The sequence below is a fragment of the Poromitra crassiceps genome, assembly GCF_964638095.1.
Source record: "Poromitra crassiceps genome assembly, chromosome: 13".
Classification (NCBI taxonomy): Eukaryota; Metazoa; Chordata; class Actinopteri; order Beryciformes; family Melamphaidae; genus Poromitra; species Poromitra crassiceps.
Window position 1 is genome coordinate 6,736,053 of NC_139644.1, and position 21,897 is coordinate 6,757,949.

Sequence of the window (21,897 nt, forward strand, 5' to 3'; positions counted from 1 at the left end):
CCTGAAAAGGTGAGTAGTCTTTTCCGTTCTGAATGAGCTGAAGCGGTCGGATGTCGGTGGCAGGTAGGCCGACCAGGAGCACGTTGCAGTAGTCCAGGCGAGAGATGATAAGTGACTGGACCAGGAGTTGAGTCGCTTCTCTTGTGAGAAAGGGACGGATTTTGCGGATGTTGTAGAGGGAGAACCTACAGGAGCGTGCTGTCGCAGCTATGTTGGCTGAGCAAGACAGCTGGTTGTCGAGGATCACCCCAAGGTTCTTAGCTGTTTGGGAGGGAAGTACAGTGGTGTTGTCAATGGAGATGGAGAGATCTGCGAGAGGGCAGTCTTTCCCTGGGAGGAAGAGTAGCTCAGTCTTACCAAGGTTGAGCTTGAGGTGGTGGGCAGACATCCAGTCGGCAATGTCTTTGAGGCATGCAGAGATGCGAGCCTCGATTTGAGTGTCGGAGGGGGGGAAGGAAAGGAAAAGCTGAGTGTCATCAGCATAGCAGTGATAAGAAAAGCCATGAGAAGAGATCACATAGGCAAGAGATCTGATATAGAGAAGGAAAAGTAAGGGGCCCAGGACTGAGCCCTGGGGGACACCGGTGGTAAGAGGGCAGGATCTGGAGAGGGACCCTCTCCATAAGACCTGGTATGAGCGGTTAGAGAGATAGGAAGCAAACCAGGAGAGTGCAGAACCTGAAATGCCGAGGTCAGACAGAGTGGAAAGAAGGATTTGGTGGTTGACTGTATCAAAGGCAGCAGACAGGTCAAGGAGGACAAGGACAGAGGAGAGGGATGAGGCCTTAGCAGTGTGAAGGGCCTCTGTGACAGCAAGAAGAGCTGTCTCAGTGGAGTGAGAAGCCTTGAAACCGGACTGCAGAGGGTCCAGGAGGTCATTCTGGGAGAGATAGAGAGAAAGTTGTTCGGACGCTGCTCGTTCAAGGGTTTTGGAAAGGAATGAGAGAAGAGAGACAGGTATGTAGTTCTGAATAGCAGTAGGGTCAAGGGAGGGTTTCTTAAGCAGAGGCTTGACTCTTGCAGTCTTTAGAGCAGGCAGAACAAGACCAGAGGACAGAGAGGAGTTTATGAAGGTAGTGAGGAAGGAAGATATGTCAGGTGAGATGGTTTGGAGGAGAGAGGAAGGGATAGGATCGAGGGGGCAGTAAGTGGCTCGGTTCGAGCTGATGAGTTTAAGCACTTCATCGGGAGAGAGGGGAGAGAAGGAAGGAAATCCAGGGACAGGGGGCCGATAAGCAGAATTGGAGTCGGGAGTGTTAGTGAGGGTGCCTGGAGGATGGAAGGAGGAGCTGATGTCATCCACCTTTTTAGTAAAGAAGGTTACAAAATCATCAGCAGAGAGAGAGGAGGGAGGGGGAGGGGAGGGAGGGTTGAGGAGCGTGGAGAAGGTGGAGAACAGTTTACTGGGGTTGGATGCAGAGGACTGGATTTCAGAGATGAAGAAGGAGGTTTTTGCTTTGGAGACAGCAGAGGTGAAGTTGGAGTGGATAAGGTGGTAGGAAGAGAGGTCTTCAGGGTGATGTGATTTTCTCCATTTTCTCTCAGCTGCCTGAAGCTCTGTTCGATAAGTTCGCAGAGATTCAGTCAGCCAAGGAGCAGGGGGAGAAGATCGGGCAGGCTTAGTGGTGAGTGGGCAGAGAATCAAGAGCAGAGGAGAGAGAGGATAGAAGAGCGGTGGAAGCCTCGTCAGTGGACAGGAGAGCAAACTGCTCGGCTGAGGGAAGCAAGGAGAGGACGGTAGAAGAGAGGGAGTTAGGTGAGAGAGTTTTTAGGTTGCATCGGGTGGTGGTAGAGTGAGGGGGTGATGGGTGGGAGGAGGGGATGGGGATGTTCTCTCCCCCCTCTCTCTCTCTGACTCTCCCTCTCTCTTTTCTCTCTCTCTCTCTCTCTCTCTCTCTCTCTCTCTCTCTCTCACTGTCACTCTGCTTGCACTAAGGAAGAAAGAACCTGCTGCCTGCCTGCAGGCGGTGACGCTGTGGCTTTTACGGGGAGTGATCTCAACTTCTGGTGAATCCTGTTAATATGGGCATAAACACGCCTATCGGGGTTTGCGCTGAGATGAAGTGAAGCACAGTGGCCCGACACCCCCACAATTAGGGCTTTGCACGGCGTTATTCCAGCACTAAACGGGTGCTAACGCAAAATTACCGCCGTTGGGAAGATAGAGCCCTAAGTCAGTGTAATCGAATGAGGTAGATACCAGATGGATTGTAATTGTACATTCACACTGAGAAGTTTGGCTGATGGGTCACACACCCCCAGACAGTCTTTAACACATGTGCCTTGCTTTCTCACAGTACGAGGCGACTGTCCCAGAAAACAAAGTAGGAGCTGTGGTTACTAAGATGTCAGTAACCGACGGCGACGAGCCCCATTCCCCAGCCTGGAATGCCAAATTCACAATTGTCGGCGGCAACACTGATGGATATTTCACGGTTGAAACGGGACACACCAAAGACGAAGGAATCATTAAAACTGCTAAGGTAAGACGCTAGAGTAGTAGGAATTCTCATAACATCTTCTAATATTATTATCAACGCTAACAAGCTTCCTCCATATAGAGTTTTTGCTAAGGTGCAGAGCTAACTTAAATTTTCCAAATCTCTACACATTCTTTTCTTTATCTACACATCTGTAAAGTGACTATATTAAATAAGGTGTGTAGTTTTGGATGGCGATGGTGATATAGGCTATACTGTAGATGGCTTTCTGTGCACCTGCTAATGCAAATGTTCATTTTTGTGTTCCTTCTGACATTAATTTGTTATACAGTACATTGCATATTGATGCTGTGAAATCATGCCATCTAGTACTTTTGTTTGTGCAGTTGGGCCATATTATGCACTTTCTTGTTGCACCGATTTCCGACGAGTCTTTCACAAAACAGGGGAGTGACGAACTAAATGACAATTGAGCCGCTGTCTGATCGATTGGTGCTGAAATCATATTTGAGAACAAGAGTACTAGACCGAAAGCTGACGTGTAAAACTAACCATCTTTTGACAGCAAACAACAACAGGGGACAACTTGACAAGTCTCCTTCCCTATTGCTACTCCTACAATTTCCCCACTGGGATTCATTAGTTTAGTCTTACCTTATTAATGATAATCAAATGGAAATCATAACTGTATAAAATGATAATCAGTGCAATTAAAAAAAAAAAATTGGGTTCTCATTTATCAGCAGCAATTTATTGATGTCAGACATTTCTCTGATCTTTTGTGCTTCACACTCCCATGCATCCAGGGTCTGGACTTTGAGAAGACCAATAAGTACACCCTGCTGGTTGCAGTGGAGAATGAGGTTCCCTTTGTCGTTAAGCTGCCCACCGCCACCGCCACCGTGGTGGTGAATGTCCAGGATGTGAATGAAGCTCCAGTCTTCCAACCACAGGAGAAGGTGGTGGGGCAGAAGGAGGACCTGGCCGTCGGCAGTGTCGTGACGCAGTACACCGCCATTGACCCCGATACCGCACGCAAACAGACAGTCACGTAAGAACAAGCTCATAACTATACAATGGCAGTACAAAAGTATTCACAATACAAGACAAACTGAAAAAAGAGAGTAAATAAGATAGTAAAGAGACAAAAATGCATACAAAATACAAATACATTGAGAGATATATTAGTATCTTTACTGTGTTAGAGTGGTGCAAATAGAGAGACCATTCAGAAAGCCATTCAATCACGTGGGATGGGAGATCCTCCATGTAGTTGAGAAAAGGCTGCCAGATTTGATAGATAAGATTGATCTTATTCCTTAATGAGTAGGTTATCTTTTCCAGAGGTATGCAGCTCTTCACTTCTGAGAGATACATTCCAACTGGCAATAGGAGATCTGACTTCCATTTCACTGCGATACGTTTTTTGGCAATAACCAGAAGGATTTCTGTGTGTCTGTGTGTGTCCAGGTATCAAATATTCAACGACCAGGCAGGCTGGCTGAGCATGAACAAGACCACGGGTGTGATTAAGGTGAAGAGCCCCATGGACAGAGAGTACCCCTTCGTGGAGAACAACAAGTACACCGCAATCATCATTGCATATGACAATGGTAGGTGGGAGGCAGGATATTTATTCAACTTATTTCAAGTTAATTTATTTAAACAGCCCTTCATCACAAGCAACTTTACAGAGAAAGAGCCTGACTACATCTACACAGATCAACAATCAGTCATACAACAGAATAATCTTTACAAATATTGCTGTAACTGTCTCCATTCTCAATAAACAAAAATCAAACAAAAAAGGAACAGAATAATGTTAGACAAAGACCAGGAAGCAAAACAAAGCACGAGACACCATTAATCGCACAAATCAAAAGAAAGACCCTGGAAGTTTACCGGACAACTGAGGATGGATCAGAACACAGAGATTCATTGCGGTAATGACACACTACATCCCAACGGTCCATCTCAAACTGCAAGGATGCTTCTCTGTCCGCACATTCTCAAAATGTTTGTCCTGTCCAAGACAACTAGAACACAAGGACATAAATATATAGACATGGCATTCTTGGATTTGATTATTATTGTACCTTTTGGTGTGTGTATTCTTAAGAAAAGTTTGTCTTCTTTAGAATGCTGTGTTTCCTTGTCCTGACCCGTGTTTGTTTGTGCGGTCTCTCCAGATGAGGTTCCAGCCACAGCAACCGGCACCCTGCTGATCCAGCTGCAGGATGTCAACGACAACGCACCCACCATCAACGAGCGCACCATCAAGGTGTGTATCTCTTTCTAAAGTTTGAAACACACAGTCGTCATGTTGAGTTAAAGAAATGTAACTTGCAAGAAACATACTTTGCGTAAAAGTAACAATTCAATTAAAGTACAATGAAAAGAGATACATGTACATGTGGGTTAACGGTCTGCGTTTCCTCAGGTTTGTAACAAGGATTCGAAGGAGCAGCTGCTGTCGGTAACAGATAAAGATGGACCGGGCTTCGGTTATCCATTCACCGTCAAATTATTACCGGACCCATCCAACAGCAACTGGACCGCAAAGATGAATACCAACAGTATGTAGCCTACTGTTAAATAGTACTTTACAGCAGGGGTGGCCAAACTACGGCCCGCGGGCCAACTGCGGCCCGCTGCCCCTTTTTAAGTGGCCCGCCATGAATTTAGCAAAAAAAAAAATTGAAAACGTTTTTCCGTTTTAAAGTTTAAAACGGAAAACGAAAACGAAAAAACGAAACCGGGAAAAAAACGGAAAAACAAAAAAATTAAGAAAAAGAAACGGAAAAACAAAAACAAAAAAACGGATTCCCCCCATTTCGTTTTTTCAATTTAAAACCATTGAAAATGAGTTATACTTGAGTACCCTGACCTGGTCTATTTATTTTTTAACATTTTTAATACTGAATGAATGTTTAAAGCAGCTACGAGCAAGATTTTCGATTGTTATTAAACAGTATAATTACAATATTGATGCATCACATCTTACCTATAATAGTAGCTGAGACCAAAGCCGTGTGAATCGGAGATTGCTCTCTTGATGATTATAGAGTCTGTGTCTGTCTAACCTTGCGTCACCAGGGGGCTCTCTCTCTATATCTGTCTACCGGCACACCGGATAAACCCGGAAGTGAAACCCGGAAGTGAAACGCAGCTGCCTGCCTTCCGCAGTTGCGCTCTGCCTAGCAACTGACCATAAACAAGGAGAACGCCATGCAGGGGCTTGCTCCTCTCGCGAACATCTCTCGTTATATTCTAACAGGTTTTTTGGAAGTTGTTTTGTGGTTATGGCCGAAGTGGCTGCTGCAAACCGTTTCATTTCACTTCCTGATCTGCCCTGCATGCCACAGACAGACTAACACTGACCGATTCACTCGGGGTTCAAGCGAGACTACTCTGCGTTGGTATCGTCTACTATTACAGGTAAGATGTGATGCATCGATATTAAATTTAGACTGTTTAATAACAATCGAAAATCTTGCTCGTAGCTGCTTTAATACTAATGTTATGTTAAATTATCTCTGTCTTAACCTGTTTGCACAGGAAAATATAATTTGAAAACATACAGAAATACCCATTGTAATAGTTGAGCACATCAATAAACTATGTGTATATTTATTTAGGTAGAAATTAAATTTTTGATGGCACAAGGGTTTTCTGGTCCAATTTTTTTTGCCGCGAAAACTGCTGCGCTTAATATTGTTTGGCCCACGACTATTTTTCTGTATGCAGCCCACAACCCAAAAAGTGTGGCCACCCCTGCTTTACAGTATACATTAATAAGCAGCCTGAGTAACCTAATACCCTGCATAGCTGTTTCAAAGAAAGCAAGAGAGAAAGCACTGCATCTGAGATTTTTTGTCGGATCTGACTGCTTTCAAGAAAGTTCACACTTGTAGAGGAACATGCATGGCATAGGGTGCGTTTGGAAATAGCACTCCGAGCGCCCAGAGCGCACTCCGGCACAAACTGGACCGTTCGTAAATTCTGAGCGCTGTTGGAATACAGCGTTCAGAGTAGGGATGTTCATCAATTATCGAAAATCGATAATTGATCGTTAAGGATTGGAATCGATCCTGTGGCATTTGGATCGATTTTTTAATTATTAACACGTTAACTGCCAGCGACGTATGCATACGTCAAAAAAAATCCAGCGCTTGACTGCCAGCGACGTATGGATACGTCAAAAAAATCGTTTTTTTTTTTTTGACGGTGGGGCGTTGATCAATCCCTTTTACGTCTCCTATACAATTATTGGAGGTATTGAATGTGTATAATCTATTTTACCGACCCACTAAGTGTTGACAGTGCTCCCCCAGACGAGCGAAATCAAAGAAAAAGGGAGCAAGCCATTCAAGGAAATGGCGAGGCGATTTTACAGTATTACATTCTCATGAAAATGGTTGGGGGAAAACGCTCTCGTTTTCGCGCTGATTGCTGGCGATGCGGGATTGCAAATTTACATAATACATTACAGGTGGAACACACTTTGAAACACGCAGCATAAATATGACCAGAATCGCAAAAGCTTCTCTCAACCAAAACTCCCAAGAAGCGAGCGAGTCCATGCCGACTTCCTCAAACAGCAGCCTGCAGACAGGCACAGGAGCAGCAAAAGCACTGAGACTGTGACGGCCGCTCCAGCCAAGAAGAGGGAGGAGTTGAAGCAACTCTGCCTCTCGCTCTCTCCCTCTCTCTCTCTCTCTCTCTCTCGCTCTCTCTCTCTCCCTCCCTCCCTCTCTCTCTCTCTCTCTCTCTCTCCCTCTCCCCCTCTCACTAGGATTAAACCTAGTGCGTCTCCCTCCCGAGAGGGAGGGAGAGAGAGAGAGAGAGAGGGAGGGAGAGCGAGAGGGAGGGAGAGAGAGAGAGAGAGAGAGAGAGAGGGAGGGAGAGCGAGGGGAAGGGAGAGAGAGAGAGAGAGAGAGAGAGCGAGAGGGGGAGGGAGAGAGAGAGAGAGAGAGCCAAAAATGAATGGTTAAAGTGACAGCTCTATCGAATTTCACAAAAAGCCGTTTATCTCTGAATATTTTTTCTAATGCTAAAACCATGCTGTATTCAACTGCTAATGCTTACATAACTACTAACTCTACAAACTAACTCTTTTAGACAGAGAAAGTACACATTCTATTAGTACTTTTGAGATATTGTATGTTCACAAACTCCAAGCAGAAAATAATCCTCGGCGCTTGTAAAATGAGCCACAATCCTCAAAAAACGGCTTGGCAGAAGCTACCTACAGCAAGAAAAAAACGGCTGGCAGTCAATGTGTTAAAAAAAAAAAAAAAAAAAAAAATTGTACTAGGTTTGGGTGGAATTCGTTCCTCCTCGCCCCACTCCATTGCACAGCCGACTAACGTGAGGTGGAGCTTCATATAGTCTCTAGTTTTCTGGCTGGGAACGGGCCTTTGTGCCAACAAAACTGTTTTAAACATGGGAAATTCACACCGGCATGCGCCGGGGACAGCAGTGTTGGAGAGGAGACACATTGAAATAAAGAGTTCATTGAGGAGAACACGTTGTCTTTCGTATTTTCTGCCATAGGCATTCATTTTGTAAAAAAAGAAAAAAAAAGAAATTGAAAATTTTCTAAGTATTAACACATTGAATGCCAGCCATGTTTTCATTCCTGTAGGTAAGTTGTGCCAGGGGTGTTTTTGACGATTCTGGCTCATTTTAGAAACAGCCGAGGATTCTTTTCTGTTAAGAATTCATGAACACCAATCATCTAAAAATAACTAATAGAATGTGTGCTTTCTCTGTCTAAAAGAGTTAGTTTGCAGAGTTAGTAGTTATGTAGATATTAGCCGTTGAGTACAGCATGGTTTCAGCGTCTGGAAATTTATTCAGAGATAAATGGCTTTTTGTGAAACAGTCACTTTAACCATTCATTTTTGGCATCAGTAAGACCGTCAGACATTCTAAACAATAGTTTTGAACAGTAATTTCCTCCATAACAACAGGAGACACCCCTCTCATTCAAACTCCTCCCTCCGTGTGTCTTCTCCTCCTTCCTCCTGGCTGTACAGCGGGCGTGTCAGAAGCGCTTTTGCTGCTGCCTGCCTGTGTGCCTGCCTGCCTGCTTGCCTGCGTGCAGACGCTCCTTGTGCGAGTCAAGATGGGCCGGGGAATGCGTGGGCGATGGGCAGATGTTGATTCTGGCCTTTCTGAGGTGTTTCAAAGTGTGTTTCACCTATGATCTATTTTGCAAATCGCTCTCCGCTCTCTGTGTGCTGCTGCCGGTGCGCGGCCGCTCTCAGGCAAGACAAGTCTGGAATGGATTTTACTGTAAAATCGCCACGGCATTTCCTTGAACGGCTTGGTCCCGCGGCAGTTTTTTCTTTGATTTCGGTCGTCTGGGGGAGCACTGTCAACACTTAGTGGGTCGGTAAAATAGATTATACACATTATCTTGCTCCAATAGTGATCTCGAAGATGTAAAAGTTGTTGATTGATGTCCCACCGTCAAAAAAAAAAAAATGTTTATGTAAGACGAGTAAACTCGGCTCTGGCACTTAAGCGTTGGATTATGTAAGACGAATTATTTCGGCTATGGCACTTAAGGTGTTAATATGATCGATAATCGATAATTGATCGTTAATTTTCACCGATTATCGATTTTGGAAAATTTTCAAAATGAACATCCCTAGTTCAGAGTGGCAGAGCGCACTCTGAATGCTGCGTCTGTGTGGCCGGAGCGTTCAGAGTGCCAGGTTTCTGCCCTGCGCCTCTCACCCTGTCAATCAAACAGCGTGGGCGGGACTGACTTCTTTTTCCTCTGAGTTTCTTGACCTGTTAATTACTATTAATTGACCCAAATTCATTCAGAATGAGCTCTGCTTTTTTCTCCACTCGCTCTCTTATTTTCGTGCAGAGCGTCAGATTGGATTTACGAACGCACCCATGACCTGACAATCGCAACAAAGAGCGATGTCAGTGAGACATCATCCACATCACGCATACCTTCACACACACACTTGACCACCAAATTTCAGCCTCCTAGCTGCTGGACCAGCTAAAAATACTCAGAGAAAGCATGTGACACCCAGAATAACACCAACTAAATTGTCGTCCGTCTTCCTCTCTTTGCTGCAGGAACGGGCATCAACCTGAAATTAGTCAAGCAGATACCTGGTGGAAAGTACAGCGTAGTGATGGAAGTTAGAGACAGCCAGGGTGAGTCGCAGGTTAGCACCCTGCAGACTGAAGTGTGCGAGTGCACCGGGGACGACGTGGACCACATCGCAGATGAGGCCGGCCTCGGCCCCCCCATGATACTGGGAATCCTGGGAGCCGTCCTGCTGCTGCTAAGTGAGTAGGAAATGTCATTTTAGAGTTGGTTATAAACATATTTTCATACTGATGTTTTACATTCATGTCCAGAGACCGCAGGTTGAAAATCGGCTCAATATGGAAAGAATCTTTGCATCTGTGCTGCACTGGGAGTTAAAGGCCTAATGCAGGGGTTTTCAAAGTCTGAGACTGTGGGCCCCCCTCAGACAAGGCTTGGAAAAATGCAATGCATTTACGAGGCATTTATTAGTTTCTGACTCTGGCAAAGTGGTAAAAACAGTAAAATTCCCCAAAACGACTGTATCTCTGAACTATCTCTATAACCAAATCACACACAGTTAGGCTATTCTTTGTGATCTCCTTTTGATAAATAATGTAATAGGCCCAAACGGAATATGCAGACTTTTTTTTGCATTTTCTGCACATATTTTTTCTTACAATCTGCGGAATGAATTTTTAAAAAATGTGTTTGAGCAATTCTGGCCACTTAAAATATGTTAAATCAACATGGGAATATTGGGAGAATTGGGAGACAGCACAAAAACTATTTATTTTACAATTTCGACTATAAATATTATTTAATAAACTCTCTTTAAAGTATAAATACAATAAAGTTGTGTAAATAAATAATCTAATAATCATGTACAAACATAAATATTAACAGGCAAACTGTGTGTGTGTGTGTGTGTGTGTGTGTGTGTGTGTGTGTGTGTGTGTGTGTGTGTGTGTGTGTGTGTGTGTGTGTGTGTGTGTGTGTGTGTGTGTGTGTGTGTGTGTGTGTGAGGGGGTGGGGTTGGCAATGGGTGGATCTCAGTGCTACTGGCGAATTTGGCAATGAGCAGTATCTTGACATTATTTTCTGTCAGGCTCCTCCTACTGAGTGATAAGCTTGGTATAATGGAGAACAGGCTCTCAACATCCACTGAGGTAGCAGGGAGGTGTGGGGCCAAAGTTGGCATCCTCTCCTCCATTGCAGCCCACCACTCAGCAGCACTGACTTTATCTGCATCCGATTTGTCCATGTGAATGTAGTGTAGCGGTGCCATTCCTCCAAAGATACCTGGCTGAAAACTGGGATGACCTCACTGATATTGTTCCTGCCACCAGCCACCTTGGTTGGGTCAAAAACTGGGAACATTTTGAAGAGTTCCATGCTGGGGTGCCTCTCCAAGACTGCTTGCAGCATGGTGGAGCAGCTGGCCATTGGCTCCTGGAAGAATATTGAGCAGGAGAGCCACTCTTCCTCTTCCAGTGTGCTCAGCACCTCCCTGGTCTCAGGACGCTAGTCCTCAGGCTCTGCACTGCCCCATACTCCAACAGCATCCAACATCATCCAGGTCCTCTAGCTGAAGACAGTTCTCTTCTTCACTCTCTTCTTCTCCAGCAGCAAAATCAGAGTGGCAGTGAAGTTACCAGGAGTCCCACCTGGTCTGCACATCATAAACAGGCATTACAGGAGAAAGACCCTATTGCTCCATGAAGGCTCTCAGCTCAAGGTGCTGCTGAGGTGCCTGGGAGAAAAGCCTCTTCACCAGAGCACACAGCTGTGTTTGATATCTCCAAAGTTATCTCCTCCAGTACCCTAGGTTGAGGAGGTGAGCCAGGCCTGGAGTTGGGGAAGAGAGCCAGAAGGATGATGCTGTAGTTTGGTTTGCTTGGTTTACTCCATACAACACATCGCGAGGGATTGAGCCCTCACGAGACCACCTGAAGAACCTTTATCAAAATGCCTGTCAAGGCCAGGGAAGCCCTGCCTTCCCCTGCACAGTCTCTGCTCCTCAATCTTTGTGCACTCCCATAACCTGACACCAACAAACAAATAACCTCTCGTAGGATCCTTGATAGCGATTTAACTTCTTCAGTCTGCTTGGAGGTGAGCTAGAACCCTGCTCAAGGCATCGTTACCAAGGCTCTCTACACAATGCATGTTTAGCTCGCTAACTAGCTGCTTACTCTGTATAGCCCAGTTAAGGTGCACCTGTTTAGCAAGCTAACATGGTTTACCAGGCTAACTTACAGCAGAATGGCTCCTGAAAATAAAAATAAAACCCCATCCAGCATAGCTAGCAAAGCTGTGAAACCGAATAATAAGCGTGTGTGTGTCCTAGTGGTTGCGGGTTCTACCTCTCCGAGACAGATACCCATGACGCCTGCCTGGGGTCTCAGCATGCTGCATGCTAAAGCTTCACTTGCTAATCCCGAGACCTGTGTGCACTCCGACTCTGGATGACCGACAACACTGGAAAGATGTGTGGCTTTCCTGTCAAAGGTGCTGGGAAGTTCAGCCACACACAGAGACCCTGGTCTCTATCGTTGTATCGGCCTATGAACTGCGCCCAATGCCAGACGCAGCGCAGATTAGTGGTCGTGGACCGGCGCACTCAATATTTTGGTATTGGTGCTAGTCAAAGTCAATTTTATTGTCAATCACTACCATATATACAGAGCATCGAAATTCCGTATCTCACGATCCACGGTGCACTCAATATACAGATAGGAGACAACACATGACATAAAATACGAAGATAAAATAGATAAAAAACATACAATAAAATACTAAAATACTAGGGGTCATAATAAGGTCACTGTAATCACTGTAATAATGCTCAGATTTGCTGCTGTGAGATGACCTATCTTTCAAAAAATCTTTCCTTTATTGAAATGTTGGTTTAATCTTTATGAGTTATAATGCATGTGCTGTTTGTTTAATTTAAGATGTGACACTTTTGGTTCATTGTTATGGCTTGGGCTCAGCCCAGAAAATGAATAAATTGTTTATTTTGCTTTTTATGTTAACTCATTGAGTGCCAAGGACGAGTATGTGTTGTACCCCTGTAAAGGGGAGAATAATCACGCAAGTGATTTGAGTGTGTTTCCTCTTTGACAGCGTTTACTGAATGAGAATCATAAAACATATACACATTTTTACACATATACATCCAACAAATTAGTTGCCATATCAGTATCATGTTCCAGTTACAGCTGGTATTTATCAGACATAATTCTAATTTTTCCCCACTGTTACTGGTACACCAGATGTGCACAAATGTGTCAAACAAACTCTCAGAAAACATACAACAGCCACAAAACAACAATAACAAACCACTGTGGAAAAGGCATCTACACAGCTGCATAAAATTCACTAAATAAACAAATACTAACAACTGCGCAAAATAGCCCATTCACTCCCGTACATGCGCGAATCCGCCACAGGGCGGCAGCACTGGGCGCAGCTACGGGTTGAACTCTGTAAACCAGGGCCTGAAACTACTGCAGCATGAACACTTTACCATACTCGGCAAACGTTAATTTAACTCCGTCACAACGTCATGTGCACCATCTCTTTACACTCAAAACATGTTCTGAAACGAGTACAACTGCTTAGCAGTGTGAAACAGCGACAACATACCTGTAAAGGGGAGAATAATCACGCAAGTGATTTGAGTGTGTTTCCTCTTTGACAGCGTTTACTGAATGAGGAAATAGACACCTTCTCCTAGATATGTGGGCGGAGACAAAAGCAATCGATCTCAAGCTGATTTAAGGGTACATTGCAGATCACTGATAGTACTCTTTTTAGCTCAACTTTTAACAAATAAATGATGAAATAAACAACAAATGAATTGAACCTCTGTTAGCAGTTTTACCCCTGATAACAGGATATGGATTCTTACTGTTTTTAACCCTTTTGACATCTTATAGTTTTTTTATGACCATGTGATCTTTTAAAACTTTATCACAGTATTTTAATCTCTTTACCGATGCATGCATTTACTGTTTTTAAAACGTATTAGTATTTTACTGTCTTCTTTTCAACGTGTCACATATGTTCGTCAATTCGTTTAGTAACGTAGAGTGCCAAGGACGAGTATGTTCGTAAATTGCGTTTTTTGACGGTGGGACGTGGATCAAAGCCAGATCCATCTCCTGTGAAAGTATGGTGGATGTTGAATGTGTAAAAGCTATTTTAGGGACCCATTAGGTGGCGACAGTGCTCTCCAGATTAGAGAAAGGCGAGGAAAAAAGAGAGAAGAAGTCATGGGAAACGGAAATCGCATCGATATGCATGAAGCATAACGTTAGCTGTGCCTGTGAACAGCAGTCAATCTGCTGCCACAATTGAGCCCCTCCGTCTCCGCTGCGATAGCCCCTCCATATGATTTAGTTGCCGACACCAGCGTCTTTCTGAAAAGTTACATTATTCTCAGCTGGGAGCCGGCGACAGGCGACAGACAGTGCAGAGCAAACGCACAGCAAACGCAGCAGAGCCCCAGAGACACTCCCACGGAGGAGGAGGAGGAGGGGGGTGGGGCACGCAGGGCACTACAGCATACAACCATTGACAGTAAACACAGACCCAGACAGCAGCAGGCTCGATGCACAGAGACAGGCAAACAAGCTAGAATATCTGATGCCCACCAGCAGTAAATCAAGACCAGCAAGAAGGTGTAGGGTCTGCGCATGCAGGGGCCAGCGCTGCTGGTTGCAGCTAAAAAATATTATTTGGCCAAACAAAATTCCTTTGTTTTCACTGTTTTATTGAAGGAAATTATTTTTGAGGTGTCATTACATCAGAAAATATTAGCTTCAGAGTCAATGATGTGCTTGAAATGCTTCATTTCACAAAAGGCTGAATATCTCAGATTCTAAATTGAAACGTGTGTTTTTGCTGAAATCAACCTATCTTCTCCGGCTGATAACTAAAGAACGGAAAATGATATCAATAAACTTTTTTTTGCAGATGATAGAAGAGAGTCTCATCGTTCTTTGTGCGTGTTCGGTGTTTACATAGTAATATCACAAAATATTCTGTGGGCCTCGAGAAATCACTGAAAACGCTCTGAAACTCTGGCACTGGGAGCGTCCGTTCTCCAAAAGTGGCTGGCACTCAATGAGTTAAGTAGCCTATACTGTTTTCTATTAAAATAAATAAATAATTCAAATTAAGTTTAATATTATCCTGTTTCTTAACTTTGGTTTGTGTTTGTTTCTTATTGTGCGCACCTTTTGCTTGGAGCAGGTGTGTTTCTCATGTCGGACAGCTGAAGCTGCGGCCTATATGGATTCATTCACATTTCAGCCTTTCTTTATGACATACGTGGACTTTTTGATCCGTTTCTTTGTGAAGTTAATTTAGCCGAGTGTTTGGACCATTTCTAGTGAGTTTAGCTAAGTTTGAGTTTAGCTTCTAGTTGGAGTTGTTTTGTTGAAAGAGAAAAAATACACTGTTTTCAGTTTGTTGAGCCAGTGGTTTGAGCATGAGTTAACAGGTCTGTCGGAACGCAATTTTGTAATGGACCTATTATTTATTAAAGGGGGACTAACCCCCCAGATATGTATCAGAACAGTGATTTGAAAATACCTATGGAAAAAACCAAGAAATGACATATGCTCTTGTCTATACTACACTCTTTGGCTGTGTTCAGCTCAAGAATTTTTTTCGGAAATCGACGCCATTCCTGTTTGCCCACCGCCTCGAAAATAATTTATTTGAGAGCTGCAATATCTTTATAAATATCAACAACTAGCCAACGCTGGTGGCCTGTATGGAAACAGCGTTGCTCAAAATGGTTGAAAGTTATATCAATTTGGCCATTCAGTGGCGAACTAGAAATTTAATTATTTTTCTCCCTGTGTGTGTGCGGCAGCTTGTCTATGTTACGTTAGGAGAGACTAGTGACGCGAGGATCGTTACCGCAGCACACAGCATGGACAAACGCCCCGCTCTCAGCTTATGTAATCACAATGCGAGATTTCTCCACGTCATTCCCTCGCCCAACTTGCGATAAACCGCGCCATGAAATCCACTTTAAATTTTCGTTTATGGGCTTTTCGTGATTCTTGTTAAAAGTTACTGCAGCGCAGGGCAGTGTATGTGACAGTAGACCTCCATGTGAAGAGCTCCGCCCGCGCGTCCCCGCTGCCTGGAGCACAGCAGCTCGTGCTCATGCTCTAAAAGGGAGGGTGCCTATGAGCTGCTGCCTGGCCGGCAGAAAGTGCTCCAGACTCGGTGTGATAATCCTGTAACAGCATTTGAGCTTATTCAGGTAAGATATTAATAATGTAATGACACATTCAGCGATAAACTGTCTACAATGAAGACATATGTCAAATATGACAATGTGGTGTTCAGTATTTTAAGAGCACAGGTTTTTTCTAGCGTACCTACTTGCCTGATCAAACCCATTCCGCGCATTCCTCAGCCCAGCGCAGCAAAACACACAAGGCAGCGAGTCCACGTGGAGGAGGAGCACACACACAGACAGAGAGAGTGTGCTGCTGTGCTGCTCACCCCCCCCGCCCCCCCCCCCCCAGCCGATGTGTTTAGAGCAGCTTTGTCACGTTGTAGTATAGCGTTATATTTTACATGTGCGCTAAACTGCGATGAGATTTGTTTGCGGAAATGACAGCGGGGATGAAAGTGAGGCTCTCACTTTGGTGCTGGGCTCTCGGAGCTGATTGCTGCAAACACACATTTACCCCTCCCTCCCTCCGGGCAGAGCGTCAGTGCAGCAGCTCTGTGTCCCCAGCGAAAAGGGGCACAGAAGACCACCAGTCGTCCTTGAGAGGATTCCAGCATTCGTTGTCTCTCAACCTAATTATATGGAATTCTGGACAAAATCATATCTAGGCTATAAAAAATAAAAAATAAGATTTACATGAGACCAAATCTCATCATAGGGCCCCTTAGTATGAAAAAGGTTGGGAATGATTTACAGCAACACAATGCCATGTCCTTCCTTTTATGATTATAGTGGCGTTTATTGATAGTATTGTGTTACATAGGAGTTGGTAGGAAAATAACAGGCGATTGTAATAAATTAACAGGTCAAGTGACATCATGGGAATAGGCTTGGATTTGTGAGGAGCCGAAAGGGTACAGGGGGAGTAGGGGAGTAACTATCTTGAAATCCCTTAGTCTTTGGTTCATCATGACGTCACGACGTATCAAATATCCCATTCATTTGAGGGCAAAAAAAAGCAGTGTTCCACCCTTAGAGGGCGCTTATGCCAGGTATGCTGCTGAAAAATGATACAAATGGTAAAATGGCAACAGTTTGGTGTCAAATGTGGAAATTTTGACCAGAATTCTTCACACATCACCCCCAAAGTCATATATATTGGTTAAAAGCTGAAAAAAAGTGTTTTGGGGTTAGTTACACTTTAAGAACGAAATTTGCATCTTGTTTAGATTTTAGTGGAGCTTGAGGCAGTGATTTGCTGGCAATGTGCTCACCGCGTTGTGTGTTGAGGGGGGGGGGGGGGGTTCTCATCAGTCTGACATTCATAAACTCATAAACGGAATTAAAATGCTTTTTATGGTCAAATGTTTATTAGCCTACATAAAAAAATCAATGACAAAGCCAGTGCATTTTATACTTTTGTTACATAATGCATCACTTATTACATTTTCAGCCAGAAAAAAGTGCAACCCCCACATTATGTAATAATCTGCGCAATATTTAATCAATTTATTACAAAATGCAGCAAACGTTATTACATATTGGGTTCAGGCTGGTTATTACATATTGCGCATATTATTACATAATACGTCGTTATTACATATTGAAAGTGACGTTTTATTGCATTTTGATATTTTATTACATAATGTGCAGTTACAAGGTGCTTGCCTTCCTGGCTAGCAGAACGGATTTGTTTTGAGGCGTTGCATTAAGCTCTCTGCTCTGCGTTCAGTGTTGGTGTTGCTGCTGCTGATTTTCATGAGACGAAGAGGAGGAAAGAAGAAGGAGCCTCCGCTACAGGAAGACAACATATATTACTATGCTTTAGAGGGAGGAGGAGAGGATGATCGGGTAAATGCCATGAGAAAACTACTTGAAATCTACAGTATGTGATGTGCAGATTACCGTGTGATCTCGACAGGTTCAAGGATAGTGACTCTGATTTACACATTCGTGTGTATGTGTCTCCCACCAGGACAATCTGCGCATTCTCCACCACAGTCTCGACAACCGTGCCGAGGTGTCAAGGAAGGACGTGTTGCCAAACTTCATGCCGGCTCCTCGGTACCGGCCTGGCCCCGTCAACCCCGAGGACATCGGCAACTTCATCGATGATGTGAGTGGACAGCAGTGTTGTGCAAGGTCACACTTCACAAGAGCTAACTCAAAGTTCAGCTCATGCAGATTAAAATGAACTAGTTCACGTTCATAACTCATATTTTGAACTTTGAGCTATAGCTCACAGTCCCAAAAAACTCAGCAGCTCAGTTCATTTCAAGCTCACTTGTTTACCCAGAGAAAAGGCACTGAAAACGCAACACACAATAGCTTTTAACACATTCACTGCCAGCCGTTTTTTCAATACTGTAGTTAGCTTCTGCCAAGGTTTTTTTTTGAGGATTCTGGCTCATCTTTCAAGAGCCGAGGATTATTTTCTGTTAGGATTTTGTGAACACAAAATATCTCAAAAGAACTAATAGAATGTGTGCTTTCTTTGTCTAAAAGAGTTAGTTTGTAGAGTTAGTAGTTATGTAAGCATTAGCAGTTGAATACAGCATGGTTTCAGCATCTGAAAATTTAAGCTGAGATAAACGGCTTTTTGTGAAATTCGATAGAACAGTCACTTTAACCATTCATTTTTGGCATCAGTAAGACGTCAGACATCTAAACAATAGTTTTGAACAGTAATTTCCTCCATAACAGCAGGAAAACCCCCTCTCCTTCAAACTCCTCCCTCCGTGTGTGTTCTTCTTGGCTGCAGCAGGCGTGTCACAAGCTCGTTTCTGCTGCTGCTGCTGCTGCTCCTGTCTGCTGGCGGCCGCTGGGCGAGTCTGGATGGGGCTCGCTCGTTTCTTGGGGTTTCGGTTGAGAGCTTTGATGAATCTTTTGCGATTCTGGGCTTTATGCTGCGTGTTTCAAAGTGTGTTCCACCCAGTCTATTTTTGGAACCCCCCACCGTTGTGCGCCACAGTTGTGCTCCAGCGCGAAAGCGTTTTCGCCTACAGTATGAGAATGGCTTCCTCAAGCTTTTCCCTGCAGTTTTGGCTCGGATTTCAATAGTCTGGAGAGCACTGTCGCCACTTAGTGGGTCGGTGGAATGGGTTGTACACGTTCGGTGGCTCCAATATTTATATAGGAGATGTAAAAGGGTTAGATCCACGTCCCACCGTCAATTTTTTTTTTTTTTTTTTAACACGTTCACTGCCAATGACGTGTTAATACGTCAAAAAAAATCCAACGGTTGACTGCCAATGACGTGTTAATACGTCAAAAAAAAGATTATTTTTTTTTGATCGTGGGATGTGCATCTAACCCTTTTACATCTCTTATATAAATATTGGAGCCACCGAACGTGTACAACCCATTCCACCAACCCACTAAGTGGCGACAGTGCTCTCCCAGACTAGAAAAAGCAGAGCCAAAACTGGCGCGATGAAACCATTCTCATACTGTAGAATGGATTGGCGAAAACGCTTTCGCTTTCGCGCTGATTGCTGGCGGTGAGGGATTGCAAATTTGCATAATAGATTACGGGTGGAACACACTTTGAAACACGCAGCATAAATAAGACCAGAATCGCAAAAGCTTCATCAAAGCTCTCAACCGAAACTCCAAGAAACGAGCGAGCCCATCCAGACTTGCCCAGCGGCCGCCAGCAGACAGGAGCAGCAGCAAAGCAGTGAGCCTGGTGACGCGAGGTTACAGCAGCAGCAGAAACGAGCTTGTGACACGCCCGCTGCAGCCAAGAAGAATACACACGGAGGGAGGAGTTTGAAGGAGAGGGGTGTTTCCTGCTGTTATGGAGGAAATTACTGTTCAAAACTATTGTTTAGATGTCTGACGTCTTACTGATGCCAAAAATGAATGGTTAAAGTGACTGTTCTATCGAATTTCACAAAAAGCTATTTATCTCAGCTTAAATTTTCAGACGCTGAAACCATGCTGTATTCAAGTGCTAATGCCTACATAACTACTAACTCTACAAACGAACTCTTTTAGACAGAGAAAGCACACATTCTATTAGTTCTTTTGAGATATTTTGTGTTCACAAAATCTTAGCAGAAAAGAATCCTCGGGTCTTGAAAGATGAGCCAGAATCCTCAAAAAAAACCTCTGGCAGAAGCTACCTACAGTAAAAAAAAAAACGGCTGGCAGTGAATGTGTTAAGACGAGATATCTCGTCAACGGCAGTCAACCGTTGGATTTTTTAAGACGAGATATCTCGTCAACGGCAGTGAACGTGTTAACACGCAATAGCTTTTTAAACACATCTTTATTTTAAAAGATGAGTGTAAAATTCAGGGGCTTTTAGGCCAAGCTTCAACAGGAGCAGACATATTTGATCTTGCTCTAAAGTCAAAAATATACAATTAAAATATTATTAATATATAATATAATATAATTGTATTTAAGATTTGCAAAAAGGTGCGCTCAGCTCACCGCTCATCAAAATAATGAGCTTACTCAGTGAGCGGCGCTCTATTAATGCATTCATGCACAACTCTGGTGGAGAGCCAATATGAACCATTTCAAAATCATATGCAACTCAGGTTGAAATGAAAAGACAAAGCACCCGCTCCTCCCCACCGCCTGCTCACAAGCCTACGTCATCGTTCAAATGCCGTTTTTCCACTTGGCTTCTTCTATGCAGCATAATCAGAAACAAAAAAAAGAAACCGCTAAAGACACTGTAGTTCTGCAGTGCCAGATGGGTTATGAACATAGGGCCCTATCTTCGTATGGCGCTATCGTTTGCGCTTACATTTGCGCTGCCATTTGCATGCCTCTTATCTTCCCTGCGTCTTAACCTATCGTCTGCCTCCACCGTCCAGTTTTGCGCTGGGATCTAAGCGCAGACACAGGTGTAGGCGTGGCCCAGGCGTGTCCGTGGGCCTCTAGCCTATCATCTGTCTGCATTTTGTACTGTCGGTATGTTCCGAGCGCAAACAGAGGTTTGGACGTTGCCCGTTCCAAAATAGGCGTTCCAGCGCAATGTGTTAGAAAAAAAGGCCTTGGGTGCTCTCAATTTTAACACCACCAAATAGCTGGTCTTAGCGGAGAAAAAAAACCTCTACGCCAGGCATGCGCCTGAGTGTAGACGGTATTCTCCGGCGCAGTGCAGGAAATCCTCGCTAGTAGAGCAGATAATTGCAAATATAGCAAGAATCGTTCAAATAGTGATACAAGCATGAAATTTGGTACATATACTCTTCAAATCCCACTCTTTTCAAAAATACCGCTGGCCACGCAAAATTCCAAGATGGCGGCCCCAAAATCCAAGATGTCTGCCCAAAAATGTGGGTTTTCCTTTATAACTCGAAATGCATAGATTTTAAACCCCATAAATGTACTAAAGTTGAATATAAAGTTGGGTATTGCGGATCTTTTGGTACCAGGTGCATGTCTGTATCTATTACGATTCTTGAGATACAGCATATAGGTACTTTTACAGACTCGGGAGAGCAAAAAATGTGTACCATTGATTGTTGTTAAGTTAATTTGGTAATATGAAAATGTTATTCATATGCAATAGAGTGAATGTCAGCACCCAACCAGGGCACACTGGTGACATCACTGCTGTGTAACTCAGCATGGGGTTCAGTGTCAGCTGATCTAGATATACTACTGCTTTATTAGACTTGTAGTTGTAGTAGTTTAGTTTAGTGTCCCAAATGCTGTCTAACAGCCCCATATCCATTAGCTAGTAAACCGTAGTTGGTAGTTAGTAGATATAGTTAGATAGCCGCACCTGAATAGACAGGGTGTGCCAGCGCGGGAGAGCCGAGCCAAGGGTAACGGGGCTTCAGTTACCCGGAAGGTGTACAGATCACACGGGACTTAAATGGCATTGGATGAATGATCGGGCTAGGTGTAGGTTAACCAATAATAACTGAACCTAGTTGTATCCCATACAAGAATGTGTGTTATTTGGTTAATGTGGTAAAAGGATAGCCCCTCTGCCTTAATCAAAACCCAAAATGGCAGATTCAAACTCCATGTTTGCGAAAAGACAAACTGACTGGTCTAAATGTTGTCTCTGTCAAAAAGACAGAACAGACGGAGACCTAACATCACCTCAAACTCATTACAAGCTTGAACATGATGGCTATGCCATGCTGGCTACCAACATACCAATGTTTCATGAAATCCAGGAAATGCCATTGATCCTGGATCCAGCAAGGCTGGAT

The 21,897-nt window shown here is 43.9% G+C and overlaps 1 protein-coding gene across 1 annotated transcript in view; it reads left to right on the plus strand.

The window, feature by feature from the left end:
- The window catches only part of LOC310787900 (cadherin-1-like), a gene marked incomplete at its 5' end in the record, with an annotated part of 61,472 nt that overhangs the window by 30,080 nt on the left and 9,495 nt on the right, over nucleotides 1-21,897 (plus strand). Inside the window, 8 exons of the mRNA XM_083649354.1 lie at nucleotides 2,298-2,483; nucleotides 3,248-3,492; nucleotides 3,912-4,054; nucleotides 4,631-4,722; nucleotides 4,882-5,017; nucleotides 9,549-9,764; nucleotides 17,442-17,560; nucleotides 17,685-17,825. Coding sequence (XP_083505480.1) covers nucleotides 2,298-2,483; nucleotides 3,248-3,492; nucleotides 3,912-4,054; nucleotides 4,631-4,722; nucleotides 4,882-5,017; nucleotides 9,549-9,764; nucleotides 17,442-17,560; nucleotides 17,685-17,825 — 1,278 coding nt within the window. The remainder of the gene's footprint in view (nucleotides 1-2,297; nucleotides 2,484-3,247; nucleotides 3,493-3,911; nucleotides 4,055-4,630; nucleotides 4,723-4,881; nucleotides 5,018-9,548; nucleotides 9,765-17,441; nucleotides 17,561-17,684; nucleotides 17,826-21,897) is intronic.